We start from the raw sequence: 24025 nt of genomic DNA on the forward strand, positions 1-24025 counted from the left end.
AAAGATTTAGTTCGTGATAAACTTTAACACACTTTAACAGTGTAAATGTTGTATAAAAAAAAAAAAAAAAAAAAAATATATATATATATATATATATATATATATATATATATATATATATATATATATATATATATATATATATATATATATATATATATATATATTTTAGCAAAAAATTACAAGCTTTGGCATTGAAATGAAATTGGAGCAAACCTGGAATGAATTAACCCATAATGGGAATGTCTGTAATGGACTATATGCACAGGGACTTTTCATTTGCAGTCAGCCAGCTCAAGCACTTCCTGTGAACTGTTATGCCATTTGCCATTATAAAATGGCCACATTTAAGTTACTTTAAGTATCTACGGAAGTGGGTCTTAGACCAGACAAGAAGCACCGCATTAAACTAGAACCTAAAGTTTATTGATGAACTTTGATGTTGGCTTGAGAAAGCCAACGTGACTGCGCTAGGACTGGGAATGGCAGTTGGCAGGAAGCACGGCGGCGGTTGCTAAGTGGTTGCTAGGCAGTTACTAAAACAATTATGGCATTGTTAGGTGGTTGCTAAGCAGTTGCTAAATGGCAATGCTCGTGTACATGTTTGATCAAATGCTAATACTTAGTAGGCATTTCTAGCATATGTTATTGCATTTAGATAATCATTCATAGCATGTAGCTAATCGTTATTAGCACTTGGCTTCCATTATCATTGTTACCATGCATAGTACACAGGAAGTCCCATTTGCTAGCATGAGTCAAACAAGCTAATGCCCAGGTCCCTACGATGTTCCGATATAGAGATATTGCCATTTTTAAAAGGTTGCTAGGTTATACTGTTTTATTGCTAAGGGGACATTTGACAGGTTAGTGATGATACAATAGTGCTGCTAAAAAACTTCTTGGCAATATGAGTGATCTTAATCAACCCCGATGTTTCTATGACAGTTTTTATGAGTGTCAAAAACTGGACTTGAACATTATGTATTCCTGGTGTTGGGTTGCAGCTGGAAGGGCGTTCGCTGTGTAAAACAGATGCTGGATAAGTTGGCGGTTCATTCCGTTGTGGCGACCCCTGATTAATAAAGGGACTAAGGGAATAAACATTATGTAAAAATGGCTTGCCGTATTTTTTTGAAAATACAATGCTTAATAAGTGTGAAAGAGATACATGCAAAAATGGCTTGCCATATCAGTAAAAAAGATGGAGTTTAAGTCAAAAATGGCTTGCCATATCAGTAAAAAAGATGGAGTTTAAGTCAAAAATGGCTTGCCATATTGAGAAATAATGCTTAAAAATTATTTATTGGAAAACTAAAAGTCTGATAAACCTTAAAGATATAGCAACAAAATCTAACGCATCTAAATACAGCTTTTGGCCAAATTTGGGGCTTGTATAATTTTTTTATATGCCCGGATTATAAAAATTTAATATTTAACATTTTTTATTCAAAAAACAATAAGTCTTATAGGCATGAGGAGATATAGCAACAATCTTGAATGTAGAAGGCACATTTTGACCACATTTGGGCCTTGTGGCATGAACGGCCTAGGAGGAGATGCGTTTGTTTTCAAGGACAAAGTAGCATAACAGTATGTTAGTTTTCTCAAGCCAACATAATACCATGTTTTACCTTAGCCCAGTATGTTCAATGGAGTCTCTGCACTAATCTGCTGCTCCTGACTTTCATCCCATTTTACACTTAAAACAGCTAAATGACTACTTAAGTCTATTTAACTGCTTATATATGAATTAAATGACATTATCAATGCTGTAAAAGAAACTGTATGAAAATGAAAATAGTCACATAAACCTTTCACGGTAAGCTTATCAGTGGCTGAAAATCCCTTCCTGTGCATATCGTCCATTGCCATTTGTGTGTGTTTTCTGAAATGCTTTAATCGCTGTTGTCTAGAAAGTAGAGATTGGCGTATTGCAGGATGTGATCTACAGCCCTGAGCAGCAGAATATCAGTGCTTTCATCCACATCCAGCTCAGAGCTGTAGTTTTTCACCGGGACGATGTAGGACGTGGCCATTCCCAGCAGAGCTCCAGCCTTCTCTATCTGCAGATCACAGAAGACACAGAGGATCATGGGAAAATCACGGCGGATGGCAGGACATGTCAGAGGACTCATTCTCACACACACACACACACAGACACACACACACACACACACGGTTTCACAGGATTAACAGATCAGAAAAGAAACTTAAACAGAACACGTGAAGGGTCAGTAAATGATGACAGATTGTCATTTTTGGGTGAACTGTCCCTTTAAGTCAAAAATAAATAAGGTTTTTGAGGAAAACGTGTAGATTTTACAAACTGCAGCTCCTGTGGAGCTTCAAAGAGCTCTAAATGACTCTAGATGAGGAATAAAAGTCTGACCTGAAGAAACAACAAGTCCTTTTCTTTATATAAAACACTTATTTTAGGTCTAGCACTGAATAAAATTACATCCAAGAGAGTTTTGTTAAATTCAGAGTGTGGAAAAAATAGTTGGAGGAACTCTTCTATGTGACAGGCTCTGTGCTGGCAGCTAGCATCAAGCGTTGGTGGTATAGTGGTGAGCATAGCTGCCTTCCAAGCAGTTGACCCGGGTTTGATTCCCGGCCAACGCAGAAACTTTTTCCTGCCTTAGATTAAATTAAACAAAGTGTCAAATATAAAAGAGGACAAAAACTACTCTGTTTATTTAGTATCACGACAGTAGTTCACAAGCCGTCTCATACACTATTGTGTTTTTATATGCAGAGCCTCAACCCTGAGAAGCCTTTACAGAGTATTTTGAGGGTTTGATGACCTGATTAGCCACAAAATGGAGTAAAACTGACTGAACTTTTGTCTAAAATAGCACACACTTGCTGAATATATATATCACTCTGACATACAGTAGAAATCAGAATTATTAGTGCTCCTGTATTTACTTTTCCCCATTTTCTGTTTAATGGAGTAAAAAAAAAGTCAACACATTTCTAAACATAATAGTTTGATCTGTAGAAAATCAAAACAAATATTGCTTAAGGGGGCTAATAATATTGACCTTTAAATGATTTATAAAAAATTAAAAACTGCTTTTATTCTAGCCGAAATAAAACAAATAAGACTTTCTCTAGAAGACAAAACATTATCAGACATACTGTGAAAATTTCCTTGCTCTGTTAAACATCATTTGGGAAATATTTGAAAAATAAATACACATGAGGACGAATAATTCTGACTTCAGCTGAATATAGAATATATTATAAATTAATATTTACTCACCTTCAAGTGGTTATAAACCTTTAAAACCATCGAAGCATATCTTTCTAGTGAAGCATTTAAGTTATACTTGTATAGTTGTGTCTTGTTGTGAGTATTGTGCTGTCATTGCTAGGTTGCTATTATGGAATAAAGTTTTATTAGCAGCTTGAGTGTAAGAAAGGCCATTACAAATACAATTTATTATTATTATTGATGAGTTTCTTTATTCTGTTGAACACAAACGAATATATTTTGAAGAATGTTAAAAACCGTAACCTTTGACCTCCATAGTAGGAAAAACAAATACTATGGAAGTCAATGGTTACAAGTTTTCAACATTTTTCAAAACATCTTTCTGAGTTCTTGTGGAAAGAAACTCAAACAGAACACGTGAAGGGTCAGTAAATGATGACAGATTGTCATTTTTGGGTGAACTGTACCTTTCAGTCGAAAATAATTTAAGGTTTTTGTGTAAACCCTTTGCATATTTTACAAACTGCAGTTTTAGTGGAGCTTCAAAGAGCTCTAAATGATCCCAGATGAGGAATAAAAGTCTGACCTGAAGAAACAACGAGTGCTTATCTTTATATAAAACATCTATTTGAGGTCTAGCACTGAATGATCCTCACATCCTCAGTGAACAAACTGAGTTTTGTTAAATTCAGAGTTTTTATGAACAGCAGTTTCTCTTCTATGTGGCAGGCTCTGTGCTTCCTGCTAGCAGCAAGCGTTGGTGGTATAGTGGTGAGCATAGCTGCCTTCCAAGCAGTTGACCCGGGTTCGATTCCCGGCCAACGCAGAATATTTTCCCTGTCTTTAGATTAAATTAAACAAAGTGTCAAACAAAACAAGTGAACTTACTAAGTGTCACGACAGTAGTTTCCAAGTTCTCTACAGATTAGTTTGTAGGATTGATGAAATAATTACTTAACTTTTTCTTTAGGTAACACTCTTATTCCTCAGTTCAGTTGATATAGTATTCCATTCAGAAGGGCTCATCCCTATGCCCTGATCTCTTTGTAGGGTCCTTGTGGAGGGATCAAGGCATAGGCATGAGCACTTGTGAACACATCCTGCAACATCAAACTTCTTCCCTGCTTCAAAATCCTGCTTTCTGAAGAGCCCTACAAAGGCTGCATTCCAGTGCACTTTTAGACACGCACTTACAAACTCTCCTTCCCTTGTTCCCTCAAGGGAAATTTACCATGCAGGTCTCAGCAGGGAGTTTTCACACCTCTCATTCAAAAAAAAGCTAGGGGAAGAGGTGTTTCAGCTGTGTTGAGGTGGGAGTGTTGCATTTGGAAAGAGGGAAAGGTTTGCATAAAAGGGGGAGCTTCATTAGCAGTGTTGGGGAGGTTACTTAAGTTAAAATTCTCTCATCATTCACTTGTTCTAAACCTGTTAGACTTTTTTAAGCAGCTACACTTCTCTCCCATTTAGAAGTAACCTTCACTCCAGATCCTTCATTTAAGCCTTTAAATGTCACTTTAAGCTGGATACTAATATCCTGGGCTTATAATTTAGGAGGGTTAATAATTCTCTGGGGTTAATAAGTTCAACTATCCGTTCAATACAGGACCAAAGTGAAAGATTATCATGAATGAAGTGTGACCTACTGTCTGCTGAAGAGTCAAGCTCCTGTAAACCTGGCTGATGTCACTTCCTGTCGCTTTACAGACTTGGTCAGCATGGGTCACTAATGCCACTTGGTGTACACCTGAAAATCAGACAATATTGATGTTTTTTTACATAGCAGTTTCTGTAATATAATATAATATAATATAATATAATATAATATAATATAATATAATATAATATAATATAATATAATATAATATAATATAATATAAATGTAATATAATATAATACAATATAATATAATATAAATATATATATATATATAATATACATTTAATATAAATACAATATAATATAAATTTAATATAATAATAATATGAATATAATATAATATAAATATGAATATAATATAATATAATATCAATATATATTTAATATAATATCAATATAAATGTATTTAATATAATATTAAGATAAATATAATGTAATATAATATATTATAATATAATTTAATATAATATAATATGATATAATATAATATAACATAACATAAATATAATATAAATAATATAATATAATATAATATAATATAATATAATATAATATAATATAATATAATATGAATATAAATATAATATGAATATAAATTTAATATAATATAATATAATATAACATAAATATAACATAAATAATATAATATAATATAATATAATATAATATAATATAAATATAATATAAATATAATATGAATATAAATTTAATATAATATAATATAATATAATATAATATAATATAAATATATATATAATATACATTTAATATAATATAATAAAAATTTAATATAATAATAATATGAATATAATATAATATAAATATGAATATAATATAATATGAATATAAATTTAATATAATATCAATATAAATTTATTTAATATAATATTAAGATAAATATAATGTAATATAATATATTATAATATAATTTAATATAATATAATATGATATAATATAATATAATATAATACAATATAATATAATATAATATAATATAATATAATATAATATAATATGAATATAAATATAATATGAATATAATATAATATAATATAATATAATATAATATAATATAATATAATATAATATAATATAATATAATATAATATAATATAAATATAATATAATATAATATAATATAATATAATATAATATAATATAAGTCAAAAAAATAGTGATTTCAATGATATCCTTCTTAAGTTTTTTTGTCATCTTAGTTGTGGTGTGGTTTTTGCTCGATTTTTGCTCACGCTTATCTTTCACGACATTTTTCTGGATTAGAAACCAAGCTATTTTCATTGGCGATGGGTAGAGTGAACATGCAAAATCACTCCCTGACTCCCTGGCGCTTCATGAATTAACAAGTCAGGAAAGCAAAGTAATGTTATGACTGATAACTCAAAGCCGACTCACCCAAGCTGCTGATGTGTTCTCTTAAATGCTGGAAGGTGGTGCCGAAGCTTTTTGCGTATGAACCCACTTTGGATCCGTCCACCACAAACACCACACAGTGCACTTTATCTTTGGTTCTGGGACTCCTTATGAAGCCCTCAGTTTCTACGCCGACGGGCTGATCAGGACTGAACTGCAGAGACAAAACTGAGTTTACTGCAATACAGGAGAAACTGAATTGAATGACGACTTGTGTAACAGTCAACATGTCACTGGTTCACAGCTAAAAGGAAATATATACATAATAAAGAAAAAAAATGTGATTTTTTTTAGGTACATAGTGTTGTCAAAGTGTTCCCTTAAGAAATGTATTTATATCAATCACACCGGTCTGCTTTTCTATAATGTAAATGAACGTGCATGAGTGAATGTACCTGGTGTCCCTCTGGCGTGTGTCCTTTAATGACAGACAGAGCATCATGCAGAGTCAGTCCTGTGCTTTCTCCTTCTCCAACACCCATAACATCACACAACACCAGAGCCATGGGTTCATCTGCCTTCTCTCCAGACCCTGTAATGTTGAACGAGCGCAGCTGAGAAACACAGAACAGCAGAAAATCAATTAGGCAAGCCATTGTATAACAGTGGTTTGTTCTGTAGATGATCAAAAAATATTGCTTAAAGGGTCACGAAACACCAAATCACATGTTTTGAGCTGTTGTCAGTGGTATATGTGTCCCACACTGCTAAAAACACTATTAGGACACCTATATTTCACTAAAAAGTGTAAATTGGTTGTTTTTGCGTTATTTCAAGCAAATTCGTACTTCCGGTTTGAAACTAATTTTTGAAGCTGCGTCACGGCCATGATATAATAGCGTGTATTCCAGCGTGCAGACTGGACGTCTGTGCCAGAGTGTGTCTTATTACGTCTTACAGTGTGATGCATTAATGCATGAGTAAGGCTTGGTTCAAACCAATCAGCGCGCTCTATTGTGCAACTTCATTAATATTCATTACTGTCACAGTGTTTAGACGACAGAGACGCCACGTTGTGTTGGCAAAACAAGCGTGAAGTGTTGCTTTTATAGTTTGCTGCAGTTGAGTTTCTCTCTGTGAGAGCGCAGCTGGAGTCACGTGTGGATTAACAGTGTACGCGACGCTCGACAACAATAACTTACGTGTCTAAGGAGGATTATTGTTTACCTGAGAGCTGTTCTCATCTGCAAATGTTGAGATCCAGATTCGCTTGTAGTCTCCTCTTAATAGAGACGCGGCTCTAGTTGCTGGTGATTGTCCTGTCTCTACAGATTTGGTAAGTGAGCGACCAGTGCTCTTTGTTTACTCAGTTTGTTCGTATCGAACTAAGTTAACCATTGCACCGAGTGTAAACATGTTAGCACCACAACCAAACTTTAACCTCGTGGAGGATTTTCACCGCATTTTGTGACCGGAAGAACACGCGCGGCTTTCTGACACTACCTGCTGTGTGCATCTAAGTTTCCGGGAAATGCGGAGGGTTTTTTTCTCTCATTCGCCGTGCGGTATCAAACATTGCATGAAAAATACACGCTTAGAGCAGTTCCTCGAATCAAATATCACGTTTGTCGGGAGGGACATTAATGAATTCCCTGAATGAAAGAGCCAAACTGCAGTTAAAGTCCATCATTTAATAATTTGGCAAATAATTTGACTACAGATGTCCATGTAAACACAGTTACTTTGTCCCCTGTGTGTGTGTGTGTGTGTGTGTGTGTGTTTTGACTCTGAAACTCAGCACGCCCAAATAGACACTCCCACACCAAGCCTCTTTAGTTCCTCCGACACTCCCCCCTGAACAGAGCTGGACACGCCCACTTTTCTGACTTTTTCCAAAGTAGAGGTGTGAAAACACCCTGCTGATACAAGGGGGTTTTATGGCACTTTAAGGGGGCTAATAATTTTGTCTTTAAATTTTCTCTCCTGTTTAAAAAATTAAAAACTGCTTTTATTCTAGCCAAAACAAAACAAATAAGACTTTCTCCAGAAGAAACAATATTATCAGACATACTGTGAAAATTTCCTTGCTCTGTTAAACATCATTTGGGAAATAATGGAAAAAGGAAATAAAAATCACAGGAGGGTGAATAATTCTGATTTCAACTGTGTGTTATATATTGTTTTGGAGGTGTCTATGTACAGCAAAACTTTTTTTTCTCTAACAACAAATCTCTCCTAAGGGAGACAATAAATTTGACCTTGACATGACTGTCCTGCCTGCAGTCCTGACCTGTCTCCAATAGAGAATCTGTGGCGCATTTTAAAGTGCAAAATGCAACAACAAAGACCCCATACTCTTGCACACCTGTCTGTCGGCTCCAGATTCAATTTAATCATAGCTTTTTTCCCAGTTGTAGTCATGTGTACCTTTTTGGTGAAGCTGGTGGAGGACGATGAGCCCACCATTGCTCTGTTAATGACCCGTCCAGAGAAGACAGATTGGACCGAACTGATGAAACTGGACTTTCCAGCACCGACTGGACCAATGAGCAGAATCCTGGCTTCAGAAACACTCTCGCTGGCTGGTTTAAAGGACCGGACGGACTCCAGCAGTTTCTCTCTTGCCCTACAAGCAAACAGTTAAAGTCAACATTGAACACTATTGGACTGCGATGTTACCAAAAATCCTGAAAACACATTAGGTTAGGTCACAATTCATAGCATTACCAAACCATTAACTAACCCTACTAGCTTGATAAACTCCTTATTAGCTGTTAATTAATGGTTAGTACGATAGTAATTGGGTTTAGGTTTTGGGTAGGGTTAGAAATGCAGAATAAGATCATACTTTATAACTACTAATGAACAGTTAATACGTTACTAATAGGCATGTAATAAGCCAGTGGTTAATAACGTGAATTGTGACCTAAACTAAAATGTTACCAAAATTTAAAAGTGGGGTATCAACTTACTCTTCGCCCCACTCCATTTTTCTCCACTCATTTTCCAGCATGGTAGAAGCTTCGGAATAAAAATCAATGGTTATTAAATAGGGATGTAACAATATTGTAAATACCGTCATACCGCAATAGTACTTTTTTTCAATATACCGTAGGCGCATGACTCAATAAAACTATAGTTCTGAGAAAAGTTTGCTCAGGCGAATGAAGCGAACGGGAGGTAGCGGGAACTACATTTCCCATCAGCCCAGGCGTGGCCATCATCCTTTGCGGCCTGTTGTCACTACAGATCCAGTAATGCAGAAATGGAGTGTGCTGCTAGTAGCGGGGAAGAAAAAGAGCTGGAAATGATCGAACCTAAAGCGAGTTTTAAATCGGATGTGTGGAAGCATTTCGGTTTCTTTCTAAAAAGATACGAAAAAGGAAGAAGGTGACAGACAAAGACAAAAACAGTATGCAGGCACTGCCAGACTGTGGTGAAATATAAGTCGGGGAATACGACTAAAAACAGTCATGGGGTCTGCAGAACACAGCACACTTGTTAGATTGATGCAGACATTGACTTGTACCGCAAAGAGACCTCTATCTCACTCATGGCTTGTCCTCTCAAGTGGTGGAAAGACAATGCACAACGTTACCCACTGCTGTCAACCTTGGCTAAATCATATCTCTCTGTCCCAGAAACCTCAGTCCCAAATGAGAGGGTTTATTTTTCTGTTGCAGGGGACATGCCCAGAGATCCCGCCATTTCGATTATAGTTATATGATCATTTTCCTTAAAAACCCATCTCTATCTAAGTGAATGAGTGATTAAATGTTGAATGTGATGAGTTTTCAACAATACTAAATTGAAACTTTATTTTTTTATATGGTTTAATAGTTTTTTGTTGTTAAAATTGAAAAATTGAAGTTCCTGTTTTAAAGCTTACAGATTGATGGCTAATTTGTATGTCATTGATATGTTCAGTGCTAAGATAAATAAACACTTTTGGCACTTTTTTGAGTCTTTTCATTAGTTTTGTTTTTCCTGTAAATTACTCAATAAATACCGTACCGTGCCATTCATACCGAGGTATTATCGTACCGTGAAATTCTGATACTGTTACATCCCTATTATTAAGTAAAAAGCAGGACTATATAGTAAAGGAATTGGGGATGTTTGCAAATATATGAGTTACATAAATGTGCTTCAGTCTACTTTTTTTGCCGAACATAAAAAAAACATTGCTCCTGGTACATTTCAGTGCAGATTTTAAATGACAAATCCATTAGAGGGCGCTGTCTACATTAGTGCAAATCTGAAATGGTTTGCCAACTGCTGTGTTGCCACCAGACATGGAAGAGGCATTAAGCACGAGTGATTTACATTTACATTTACATTTAGTCATTTAGCAGACGCTTTTATCCAAAGCGACTTACAAATGAGGACAAGGAAGCAATTTACACAACTAAGAGCAACAATGAATAAGTACTAAAGGCAAGTTTCAGGTCTGTAAAGTCTAAGAAGGGAAGTATTAGTAGTTTTTTTTTTTTTTTTTTAGTACAGTTAGTGTGATATTCAAAGAGGCAATTGCAGATTAGGAAGTGAAGTGGAGACTAAATAGTTGAGTTTTTAGTCGTTTCTTGAAAGTAGCGAGTGACTCTGCTGTTCTGATGCAGTTAGGGAGTTCATTCCACCAACTGGGCAGATTGAGCGTGAGCGTTCGCGAAAGTGATTTTTTCCCTCTTTGGGATGGAACCACGAGGCGACGTTCATTCACAGAACGCAAGTTTCTGGAGGGCACATAGATCTGCAGAAGTGAGTGCAGATAAGAAGGTGCTAGGCCAGAAGTCACTTTGTAGGCAAACATCAGAGCTTTGAATTTGAATTTACATGTTAAAGGTGCAGTAGGTGATCTGCCAAAATGCTAACCGCTTAGCATATTATCTTTGGACGGCGGGGAGGGACTGTGAATCAAAGCCAAACCCCCTGATATCGCAAGTGCGCGGACCGCGTCACAACAGCCGACAGACAACCCACTAGTTCATGTCATTCGCCAGTTAGTTAGTGCCAGCGCCGTGCAGGAATTAAATGTATTACTTTGCCACACTTACATGCTATTTCAGAGTGAATATTCAGAGTAACGTTAGCGGTGAACAGTATAGGAAGGCTGTCATGGTTCAAAAATGACCCAATGTGAATATAAAAGCAACTTCACCTCAGTAAAGCAGGTTAGGCGGAATAGCGCTATTTACTGGTGTTTTGCTGTTAAACTAAATATAAATCTACAATGTAGATGCTGTCAAAGAACCTTATGAAACTGAAAATAATCACATCAATCTTTCACCGGGAGATTCAGTGGATGAACAACACGTCTGTGCATATAAGTCATTCATAACAACACAATCTAACATAAAATAGTTTCAAAACAGAACATTACCTGTCTAACAGTGATACTTCAGCCATGGTCTCGTTCTTTCTCCAGCGTGCTAAAGTAACTCCAATATTGATTCAGGATTTTCAAAAGTTTCAATGCAGCATTTGATTTCTCTCGGTCCGTCTCGTGACCGCGCGGCCACTTTAAGAGCGAATTATACCCGCGCCTGGCTTTACAGTAATCGGCCCGAGCTCGGCTGTCCTTCGCCGCCTCCGGCTCCGACTCGGCATCTGCGAGAGGCCCGCAGCTCGCTCGCGCGCATGCGTTTGTGATGCAGACGGGCACGCGCTAATCTGCGTGAACAGATGCGCAGAAGTCGGAATCTACATTTGCTGACAGACAGTCTGACCTGCCTATCGGAGGGAGATGACGGTCCGACTCTATTTAATTGGATGAACATTTTTTAGTTTTATGCTTTACCCTGAATACAAAAATACATATAAACGCATTTAGATCATTTACTGTAATCATTACTATTGGACTGTGAAGAGACTTTCAACCAGCACAACAACACATGTTTCTGAAGACAATCACCTACTGCACCTTTAAGTCAAGGAAAATATGCGAAAATGAGGTGTCGCGAATGATGTGATTCGCGCAAATGAAGTGGTGCGAGTTTAACGTTTTGCGCGTTCAAAAATCTGAACTTCAGCCAACTTAACCAATCAGGAGTTTTCTCCCATGGGGAAGTGATTATGATGTATAATTATGATTATGTCCTCCTGCCGACACTGAGAACAGTTCATCAAACTAGGCTTGGCATAAGCACCGCTGAAAGCCTCCATCATTCATGTTACGTTTCTGGAGGAGTTGATGAACTCAGAGCTGGGTGCACCTCTGAAAGGATCTAGTGGACTCAGGCACGGCTCCAAACAAATCGACGCTGTTTTCAGCCTTCATAAAGCACATAAACACAGCTACTCTCTCAATAAAATCAACGTTAGCCATTTAGCAACCAAGCTAGAGTCACCGGGCAGATAGAAGCCCTGCCCATTGATGCGAATCCGCATCTGTTGTGAAGTGAATTTGACGCGCAAATGAAGCGGATTTGATGTGCGAATGAAGAAAGTAAACTGAAAATGTTCACGGACACTTGAATATCGTGATTTATCAAAGCTTGCCACGTCTGCCCTGCTGAAAAATCCAGCTTAAACCAGCCTAGGCTGGTTGGCTGGTTTTAGCTGGTTGACCAGGCTGGTTTTAGAGGGGTTTTGGCCCTTTCCAGGCTGGTTTTCAGCCATTTCCAGCCTGGTTTTAGCTGGATAAGTGTTTTGCATCCAGATTTTAGATCTTCAACCCTCCTCTGGTGATCATCACCTCTAACTAGAAAGTAGTTTTACCTTAAATTAATTGGATACATGGTGACGCAGTGAGTAGCACGTTCGCCTCACAGCAAGAAGGTCGCTGGGTTGCTGGTTCGATCCTCGGCTCAGTTGGCGTTTCTGTGTTCTCCCTGCCTTCGCGTGGGTTTCCTCCGGGTGCTCCGATTTCCCCCACAGTCCAAACACATGTGGTACAGGTGAATTGGGTAGGCTAAATTGTCCGTAGTGTATGAGTGTGTGTGTGGATGTTTCCCAGAGATTAAAAACTTGCTGGATAAGTTGGCGGTTCATTCCACTGTGGCGACCCCGGATTAAGAAAATGAATGAATGAATTGGATACATCTAAAAGCATCAGTCAATTACCTCTGTCTAGTGACTGGCGAGAGTGTAAGCGTGGACTCCGTGTATTCGGCTGATGTGTTCGTCCTGAGCATCATGAGCACCCAAAATTAAAGAGTAATTCAAAAAAATGAGAGTTCAAGCAGATGATCAAATGTGTAGAACAGTGATATATAAATGACCAATAATCAATCTGAAACTTGAGGCCCTTATAGTATGTGAATTTACGTTAAATTACTTTATGTTCTGAAAAAGACTGAAACTTTCAATCAGCAGTGGACACCATCACGGTATCGCCAAATTGAATGAGCATCTTATGAATTGGTCAAAATGGAGACAGAAAATGTCCTGCTGCTTTAAAATGATGATGCTTTTTATGTCTTCCTGACATTAAAAATAAACCCCAGATAACAATTCTATAATAAAAATGCAAATCATAAGAGCTTTCAACATATTTGTGAGGTTGTTAGGGTTGTTGTGTATCTTACCTAGAGAGAACTGAGGCACTGTCACAGTTTCAGGTGTTTGAGCAGAGCTGCTGACGACAGAGGAGACTGAAGAAGAAGTGCTGACAGATGCAGATGTGAAGCTTGGAGCCACTGTTTCAGGTTTTTGAAAGGCAAAGCTCAAACCAAAAGCTGGAGCTGCTGTTACTGGATTGTCACAGCTTGAAGGTCCACCAAGTTTAAATCCTTGACTCATTCTTGATCAGATTAAGGACTGTTTTTCAGTGTGTCTACAATCGAAAGTACAAGATGTGAGATTCATGGCTACACCTTAAAAAATATCTGCAAAGTTTTCTGTATTTTGTGATTAATGTTTTTTTGATTAATGATTGCACTACAGGACCATGATATTTCATTAGACAACTTTAAACCTCGAAAAGTTTGAAAAAGAGACTTACATTGATATTTCTAAAAGTTTAATATTTTGTCTGGGTTGGTGTTGGATATTTTCAAATAAAACATTTAAAATAAACATTTCAAAAGTCATTCATTCATTTTCTTGTCGGCTTAGTCCCTTTATTAATATGGCGGAATGAACCGCCAACTTATCCAGCAAGTTTTTACTCAGCGGATGCCCTTCCAGCCGCAACCCATCTCTGGGAAACATCCACACACACATTCACACACACACACACACACACACACACACACAAACACACTCATACACTACGGACAATTTAGCCTACCCAATTCACCTGTACCGCATGTCTTTGGACTGTGGGGGAAACCGGAGCACCCGGAGGAAACCCACGCGAAGGCAGGGAGAACATGCAAACTCCACACAGAAACGGCAACTGAGCTGAGGTTCGAACCAGCGACCTTCTTGCTGTGAGGCGACAGCACTAGCTACTGCGCCACTGCGTCGCCTCATTTCAAAATATTCTATGCAAAATATTTTCAAAAAATGTAAAATAAAGAAATATGAATAAAGTTACGCAGTGGTGCAGTGGGTAGCACAATCGCCTCACAGCAAGAAGGTCGCTGGTTCGAGCTTTGGCTGTGTCAGTTGACGTTTCTGTGTGGAATTTGCATGCTCTACTGGTGTTCGTGTGGGTTTCCTCCGGGTGCTCCGGTTTCCCCTACGGTCCAAACACATGCGCTATAGGTGAATTGGGTAAGCTAAATTGACTGTAATGTATGTGCTTGACTTATTGTGTATGGGTGTTTCCCAGTGATGGGTTGCGGCTGCATCCACTGCGTGAAACATATGCTGGCTAAGTTGGCGGTTCATTTCACTGTAACGACCCCTAATTAATAAAAAGACTACGCCGAAAACAAAATGAATGAATGAATGAAATATGAATAAATACTTAAAAAATAAAAATAAAAATGTATTGCATCTTATTAAAATATTAGAACAAATAAAAATCAAAAGGTTAAAGTTTTAAATAAAAAAACAGCCTATTTTCATTTATTAGGCAAATAACAAACTGGCCAACCTTCAATTCAAAGAATTTGGCCATTTGAATAAAAAAAAAACATAATAATAATAATAATAATAATAATAAAAATAACAATAATAATAATAATAATAACAACAATAAAAACAATAATAACAATAATAATAACAACAATAATAACAATAATAATAACAACAATAATAAAAATAATCATTATAACAATAATAACAACAACAATAATAATAATAATAACAATAATAAAAATAAAAACAATAATAACAATATTAACAACAACAACAATAATAATAATAAAAATAATCATTATAACAATAATAATAATAACAATAATAATAACAACAACAATAAAAACAATAATAACAGTAATAATAACAACAGTAATAATAATAATAATAATGTGGAGCTTCACAATTTGTCTAGCCACATAAGCCAAATTAGCATATGGGCCACTGTTGGTGCTTCACACCTTTTCTTTGGTCATTTTTTATTTCAAGAATAAGCTCCAAGATTTAAAATAATATATATTTGTAAAATATTTTCTCTGTTTAAAAACAATACAGTAGGTCTGAAGTGAAAGATGACTTCTTGTTAGATTGTATGTTTTCTTGAAAACAGCTGAAAAATAATTGTTTGCATTGGTCAAAACGGATTATCTGTCATATGAAAGTCAATGGGCTATATTTTCACAATTTATGATGGCATAGCAGTCAAAATAGGACAAATGAGCTTGAGTATGGGACAAATGCTGGACCTTTGTCAGTGAGGGGTCGGTTTTTCAAACCACCCTCACTGAAAAAAGTGTTGCATGCAGAACTGTTGCAAACAGTGTTGATTTGTGTTGAATTTAAACAAACAAATTAAGTTGAATAATGTTCAACTTAATTTGTTTGTGTAAATTCAGCCCAAATAAACACTAAATGGCTTTGTGAGAGGGAACATAACGCAAATAATTCCTGAATCAATTGGGCTTATTTAAACTTGCATATTATTTTGCAGTTAGCTTTTTAAGTTTATTTTAATGACATTATTTGTGAAAGACTTTTATAGCAAAAATTAAAACCTGCTACTTAGATTTTTTTGACTGAAGGATGTTTTTTCAACAGGTTATTTACCGTTTGTTATTAATATATTCGTTCATTCAGATAGTGATAGTGACACGAGATCCTTAAATCGTATATATTTAATATATCCACACTGTTATCTCAACTGTTATCTCAATAAGTTTTACATTTTAATAGCGTGAGGAAGACAAAAACCGACTATTGATCAGCCTATAATGCAGTCTATAACTGACATTAAATCATACGTGAGAAACAGAAATACAATAAGTCAATTTATGACAGGATACACTTTACACTTTGACGGTTAAACGACCGCTTAACTTATTGCAGAAGGTCGTGCAATATCACTTGTATGCACTGACAGCTTACGCCAAAAGACATCAGAATCCTTCAGTAGTAAATGACCTCGTTTTAACTACACTCAGAGAAGTGTTTCGGCGAAGAATAAATGTATTAAGGTAAAGGGTCGGTGAGAAATTAAATTAGAACAAACTTACGGTCATGAAGTGCACGAAAGCCGAAGCCCAGATCAAATGTTTTCGATACTGAGGAAACGAAAGTTATGAAGGACGTTTGACATCTGAGGCCACCAGAGAGCAGCAGTTCAACACTTATTGGATGGAAAAGTAAAATACTGACGAAAATCGAACATCTTTTAGACGTTAAAGACTGTTTCTATCGAGTTCTTCGCAAATTAAGCTAGACTAATGTTTTTCAAAACCGTATTAAGTTAGCCATTAGCAACTTAGCATCCAGGATGAAACTATGTAGTATGATGACGACACTCATGTAGAATACTGTAATGTTTTTTTTAAATGAATGCAGTAAAAACAAATAACCCAATACGCGTTTATACAATATATAAGCTATAGAAATGGAAATATAGTACATTTAAATCCATGCAATATATTAAATAAAATCTACAACATATAAGATTTTAACAATATTGTATATATGTTTTCTTTCTCTTGATTTTTGCTATTTTTGAAAATTATATTTATTATTTTCCCTTAACATAAATTTGGGCTACTGATTTTTCCAACCATTACTGCAAGTTATTTTGTTAGATTAGCTCCAGATTTGGCTTTAGTACTGACTAATCTAATGTTTATGCACAGATATATATAAAAAATGTTTATGCAATGTTTATGAACAGATATTGTAAAGCATCCTATAGAAAATATTAACTTAAATGAGAGATTTGTACTCATACACTGTATCCAGTATATATTATACAAGAGCTTCCCTGCTGAAAACAAACCTGACCAGCCTGGTTTTGGATGGACATAGCTGGTTTAATCTGGTCACTTTCCAGCCTAATCAGCTAAAACCAGCCTGGAAATGACCAAAACTCCCTTAAAACCAGGCTGGTCAACCAGCTGAAAGGTTTAAGCTGTTTGTTTCAGCAGGGTTACTATAGTTAAAACCAAAATTTAATATTTAATACCATGAACTAAATAACACTACAGTATTTAATAAAATGTATTAGTTCTGGTTAGTTAATACTACAGGATGCCTTAACATTATTAAAGTGAATTAAATAATATATGCAGTAGAATACACTAATAGAATAATACAAAAACACACAAAAATCCCTATAAATAATTGTTATTCACTTTTTTATGAATGAAATTTGCACAAATGAATCACTGGACTTTAAACTCCACTTTTTTTATTTACGTGTCTGTGTATTTTCTTAATCCTCACATCACTGCAGGAAGAAAGAGAGACTGTACAGCTTAACTTATCAGCTTTATTTGTGATTTGAAAACTATGCTTCAATTTCGAAATTCAGCTCTGAAACATTTATTAGTGACATCAAGCACACGTTTGCTGTAATATTCGTTTATTTACTTATTTATTTGGCTGGTCTCTTCTTGTAAGGAATATATATATATGTATAAAACAAAATGCATTTAAACAACAACAAAAAAATCCAAAACAAACTAGTTGTACCTCATAAAAATAGTAATCGGCTCAGAAAAGAAAAACTAAAATAAATAAAAGTGCAATTCTGAAAAGGTAAAGCTTTAACGGTAACACTAACGACTTCATAAAGGTCCAAAATAACGAAGAAAGTGTGTAATGGAAATGCAACCGGAATTATTTATCTAGCAGAAACTACAGCAGCTAAAGCAGTGATATGATGCTCAGCGTTTGAGCTGTCTGCACGACATCCAGCAAATCAAAAACAAGTGATCTAATCAAGTGATACGAATGACATGCTGATGCTGCTTAGTGTTGATTGATGATGGTGAAACAATAAGGCGTTCATCTTGGTACCAAAAAACAAATAAGTGGCCAAAATAATAACAAACTACGCTATTTTCCACTCTAAACAAACGCAGAATATTGGCTTTCACTACATACTGTAATATGAGTCACAAAAATAATCACATAGTGTTTGTATTCGATACACTGAAACAGCCTAATATTCTGAAACCACACTTTCCGTCGAAGCTTTTAATCTATTTTTGGTACAAACTGATGTACCGGTATATTAGTGACATGTTTACAGAGACGGCAAGGCTATTTCTGTTCTCCTAATGCTGTTAAACAAAAGCATAATACTTTAATTGGCCCGATTTTCTAACTAACATTTAGTGCAGTCAAAGCTAACCCTAACCAGTCAAACCCTATTGTACTTTCCCAATGTGTGTCTTCTGTGCAAACTGTAATGTAGGACGACGAGAAACTGCTGCTGATTCTTGTCCAACGTGCTAGATATCCAACAAGATGCGATGGATTACATAAAATACCATAAAACTGCTAAAAACTGGGCATACAAAAGGCAAGAGTCGACCCCGTTCATGCAGAATCTGTAATAATTTATGTGGATGCTGCAGATGAAAGTCATGAGGGATGAACAGAGCCGCTGCGGAGTCAAAACGAGTGTGTGAACCGAGCGCAGAGAAGTGCTGTAGTGACAGGCAGGGGTGCGGTTGGCTAAAACTCCACTTTGCATGCTGGGAAGGTCTCGTCCTGCATGGCCACCGTGCTGTTGCTGCCGAGGACGGTGATGGAGAGATCTTTCTGCCGCTCGTGGGTCTGCTGGTACCAGTTGTGCATCGACAGCGAATCGAATGTGGGGATCAGAGTCACCTGTAGAGGAACCAAAACATGCCATCATAACATTATACGTTATTCACTATAGTTTAGTAAGGTAATAATACAATAAGACAAGAACTTGGTTAAAGTGTGTCAGAACTAAAGGTGCAACAGATCTCAGTTCAGATCACACTATGGTTTTCGAGTCCCAGATCAGACCAGTTTTCGGATAATAATAATAAACTTTATTTGTATAGCACTTTTCCAACATACATGCAACTCAAAGTGCCTCACAAACAACAACAAAAGCATTAAAATAGACCACAAAAACTTATCACATATACTGAAATAAAAGCATTCATACACACAAAATATGAGAATATATCCACATGATCACACACACAATAGTCCTTACATATGCAAGCACACACCATACATTACATACATAAACCTAAAACAAAATAGATAAAATGCGTACACCTAACAAACTTGTTTAATCATACGCAATTTTAAAAAGATGTGTCTTAACCAAGCGGCAACCTCCCGCTCTCCCTCAGGAAGCCAATATGGAAGTAACTAAAACTGCAATTCATCTGAAATTCCGCTAGTCCTGGCCGCTCCTGGCTCCATAATAGAGCAAATTTCAGTTGAGCCCACTGTTAGAATGGCCAACTTTACAGCAGAAAAAAAAGGTGTTTACAGCCTGGTACAAAAAAAGATTTTGGTTAATACAGCTAATATTACCCTTCATGACAACTGTGAGGGGGATGAATTTTTTTATAAGTCATCCGTTTCCTTTATATTAAGTTATATTAAGTTTGCATAATTAAGGGCGTGGTCACTTGAGTGACAGCTAGGTCTCGTTAGTCGCCCTCACGTCACCTCAGCTGAATCCTGCAGATTAGCCACTGAACTCGGCATATTTATCGTATTTCTATGTTGTTTTATGTGGCTTTACACAGTCAACTGCCTTTTGGACTTGTTTCATACAATTATCAGATAGCATGGCATGCTGAGTGAACTAAATTGTGCTCACAAACCATTCACGTGGCCTCCGTTTCCCATGTGAGTAAAGTTAAATACTTATATACCATCTCTATGCATGTATTTGTCTTATTTAAGATCATTTATCGTTTATATTTATATTTAGAGCTGTAATGCACTCCAGAATCTGTCAGATTGATTAGCTGTGGGCTCTAGATCAGTCATCTGAAGCGTTGTCATATAGTGTTATGCTGGATTTCATCAATAGTCTTACATTAACTAACACAGACTATATCTGAAGTGTTTGGAAGTAATTCGCGTTTTCCTCCTGTTGAAAAACGTCATAAGAACAATGTTTAGTGGCTCAGCAGTGTTTTTAAAAGACTAAACACTTTATTGATATAGTGTACAACCAAGCACATGTGGTCAGAACACAAACGAGTCGCAGGTGATAAAGTATTAAGCGTTCTCCCAAAGTAAAGTGTGTCTGAGCCAGGTCCAAGCTAAATGACAGCAGGTGTCTGTAGCTCCGCTCACTCTCCGCCTCTTTGCCCTTGTTTGGTATCCCGCCGTGGGTGTGATGACGCGAGACCAAAATGGCGACGGTTGGCCGCGCCTACTTGTGGCTTCTTTTGCGCTCTTCAGAAACCTATGGGTGACGTCACGGACACTACGTCCATATATTTTACAGTCTATGGTCTTAACACGCTTTTTAAACACATGAACACTTGGGGATTCTTTCACTTCAAGAGGGAGACAGTTCCAAATTTTTGGAGCATAATGGCTAAAAAAAAGTGCTGCCAGATCGCATTCGATTTACAGGATAAAATTCTAAAAGTCCAGCACTAGAAGAGCGTAGCAAACGGTTTGGATTATATTTTGTTAAACAGTTGGAAAAGTGCTTTATAAACGAATAAAAGAATTTTAAAATCTATCCTTTGGTGCACAGGCAACCAGTGTAATTCTATTAATACTGGTGTAATGTGCTCTCGTTTCTTTAATTTCATTAAAACTCTGGAACTTCATTATAGAACCCTTAGGTAGACCAGTATAGATAGCATTGCAATAATCAAGCCGAGAGAAAATAAAAGCATGAATTAATTTCTTGGCATCATCAAAAGATAGGAAAGAACGAATTTTGGCAACATTTCTTAAATGATAAAAACAAGGATCAACAAAAAAGGTGGAGACAAATGTCATTTGCTTTCGATTTATGACAAAAACATTACTGCAAGTAACTTTTGCTTTTAACAAACGTAACTTAGAACCTGAAATTGTAATAATATATATATATATATATATATATATATATATATATATATATATATATATATATATATATATATATATATATATATACATACACACACACACATATACACACACACATATATATATATATATATATATATATATATATATATATATATATATATATATATATACACATTTATACATATATACATACACATATATATATATATATATATATATATATTTTTTTTTTTTTTTCCCCCACATTTTTTTATGTTACAGCCTTATTCCAAAATGGATTAAATTAATTGAATTTCTCAACATTCTACACACAATCCCCCATAATGACAACATGAAAAAAAGAGTTTTTGAAATTGTTGCAACATTATTAAAAATAAAAAAGCTGAAAAATCACATGTACATCAATATTCACAGGCTTTGGCGTGAAGCTCTAAATTGAGCTCGGGTACATTCTGTTTCCACTGATCATTCTTGAGATGTTTCAGCTTCATTAGAGTCACCTGTGCTCAATTCAGTTGATTGGACATGATTTGAAAAGGCATTGACCTGTCTATATAAGGGCCCAGGGTTGACAGTGCATGTCAAAGCACAAACCAAGCATGAAGACAAAGGAATTGTCTGTAGTTAGCCTCACCTTATTGGTGTTTCGCAACATCTAATTTTTATGAGTTGGGTCATTAGCCCAACGCTCGACCAGGACACACATACACAACAGACAATTTAGCTTACCCAATTCACCTATATTGCATGTCTTTGAACTTGTGTGGGAGCACCCAGAGGAAACCCACGCAAACAAGGGGAAAACTTGCAAACTCCACACAGAAATGCCAAAAGACCCAGCCGAGGCTTGAACCAATCACCTAATTAGTATTATTACGTATAGTATAAAAGGTAACACTTAATTTTAAGTAACTATTCACACTATTATTTGCCTATTATTAAGATATTAACTGCTTCTGAGCACTTATAAAACGATTATTTTACACCCTTAATCCTACTTAATACCTAAACACTACCTCAATTATTATTAAGCAGCTAATTGGCAGTTTATTTGAGCTAATAGTTTTATTTAATGGTTTGTTAATAGAGATAAATGTACATTAACAAAGTGTGACTGTGAAGTTATAGACTCAAATGTAAAAAGTCTTACAAATGTACTTTATATTATTAAAAAATGAATAATGATTACAAAAAAATGTTTAGTTTTCAGGCAAAGTGCATTCCGAATTTTTGGTTTTGGCCCAGAATCTTCATTTGGGTGCATCCCTGCAAACAACCTCCACTCACCTGCACATCGGGCCAGGACGCTTTGCCCTCCAGCAGGGAGTCCAGAATAGACCTCATGACGGTCTCCTTGTGTGGCTCGTCTCCACTAATTATATAGCAGGATGAGCGGAGGCGCCGGAAAAACTCCACATCCACTGTATGAGCTGCAGAGCCGGAGGGCAAATATGCCAAGTCCAAACAGACGGGCGCTGAACCCAAACTTACACTCGCAGAACCTGCGAACAGAAGCAGCAACAATGAGCACTTTTGGTCTTCAAATTCACCTGAAGAGCTAGTAAATTCTTACAGCTCAGATAAATGTTGCATGTCTAATTGTTTAGTTTTGTAACCGTTATAATGGGGATAATGTACATCTAGGCACTACATCTAGGAGTTTTATACTGTGAGAACAACTGGCTGAATGTTCATTATCCGTTACTAGTGCATATAATCTGATAAAGACTAGCATGTTTCATTTATTTTAAAGTCCTTCTTGACTGGTTGGTGTATTGGGCGATTGCAAGTCCTGCTTTTATGATGCAATTAATATCGACTGATTGGGACAGAGGTCAAAAGAATTGCATAATCTTATGCAGTTCCTATCATAACAGAGAAAAAACTATGCAGTCTGAACATTGGTCTAAAGAATCTAAGAATACTGTTAACATACTAAAAACCATCTTGTTAAAAGTGGTGCTTTTAAATTCATCAATTTTAATTTCAAGAGTTCACACTTAGCTGATGATTGATTATAAAGCTTGTTTGGCATGCTGTCCCGGGAGAGACTCATATAAGATCTTCAAGACCGGGGCTCCCTTCCGTTTGCAAGGCGAGAGGGGAGTTTGAGCTGAGGTAGATCTGCAGAACTCCCCTGCTGTAGTAGCTAATGAACAGATAGTGAGTGCTCTTAAGACATAACTACTTACTAGGAGCATGTCTATGGTGCTGATTTGGATTAGTCAATTAACTTAAGTTGCATGTTTTTGGATGGTATGAGGGAACAAGGGAACTCGAGAGAAACCCTCGAGAGAAGTGGGGGAATGTGTAAACTGCACAGGATTGTCGGCTGGCTTAGTTAGAACTAGAACCAATGACATTCTTGCTGTAAAACAACAGTGTTAACAACTGGGCCACCATGCCACAAGTCTAGGAAAGAAGGGGGAGTAAGGGTGGAAGGGGGGA

At 36.2% G+C, this 24025-nt stretch overlaps 2 protein-coding genes and 2 non-coding genes across 5 annotated transcripts in view; 2 read left to right on the plus strand and 2 right to left on the minus strand.

Annotated features, from left to right (window-relative positions):
* Window positions 1-829: 829 nt before the first annotated feature.
* ifi44g (interferon induced protein 44g) lies at window positions 830-16817 on the minus strand. 2 transcript variants are annotated; one of them, XM_073937630.1, is made up of 9 exons: window positions 16768-16817; window positions 13774-14021; window positions 13310-13372; window positions 9220-9268; window positions 8675-8873; window positions 6703-6861; window positions 6290-6461; window positions 4864-4964; window positions 1281-2066 (listed from the first exon to the last, which is right to left on the minus strand). In XM_073937630.1, exons 2-9 carry the CDS (start codon window positions 13985-13987, stop codon window positions 1899-1901), a joined length of 1125 nt encoding a protein of 374 aa, XP_073793731.1. In that variant the 5' UTR covers window positions 13988-14021; window positions 16768-16817; the 3' UTR covers window positions 1281-1898. The 2 variants fall into 2 exon arrangements, with proteins under 2 accessions (XP_073793732.1, XP_073793731.1); XM_073937631.1 differs by lacking the exon at window positions 13310-13372 and having other exon boundaries at window positions 830-2066.
* On the plus strand, window positions 2554-2625 carry trnag-ucc (transfer RNA glycine (anticodon UCC)). Its single transcript has one exon. It is a non-coding gene; the product is annotated as a tRNA-Gly (tRNA).
* trnag-ucc (transfer RNA glycine (anticodon UCC)) lies at window positions 3975-4046 on the plus strand. Its single transcript has one exon. It is a non-coding gene; the product is annotated as a tRNA-Gly (tRNA).
* Window positions 16818-18009: 1192 nt separating the features above from the next.
* map1sa (microtubule-associated protein 1Sa) overlaps window positions 18010-24025 on the minus strand; it is a 42364-nt gene continuing 36348 nt past the window's right edge. The window contains exons 6-7 of the mRNA XM_021473552.3: window positions 22865-23079; window positions 18010-19372 (exon numbers count right to left, since the gene is read on the minus strand). Coding sequence (XP_021329227.2) covers window positions 19217-19372; window positions 22865-23079 — 371 coding nt within the window. The 3' untranslated portion in view covers window positions 18010-19216. The remainder of the gene's footprint in view (window positions 19373-22864; window positions 23080-24025) is intronic.

Source organism: Danio rerio, chromosome 22 (genome assembly GCF_049306965.1).
Source record: "Danio rerio strain Tuebingen ecotype United States chromosome 22, GRCz12tu, whole genome shotgun sequence".
Taxonomy (NCBI): Eukaryota; Metazoa; Chordata; class Actinopteri; order Cypriniformes; family Danionidae; genus Danio; species Danio rerio.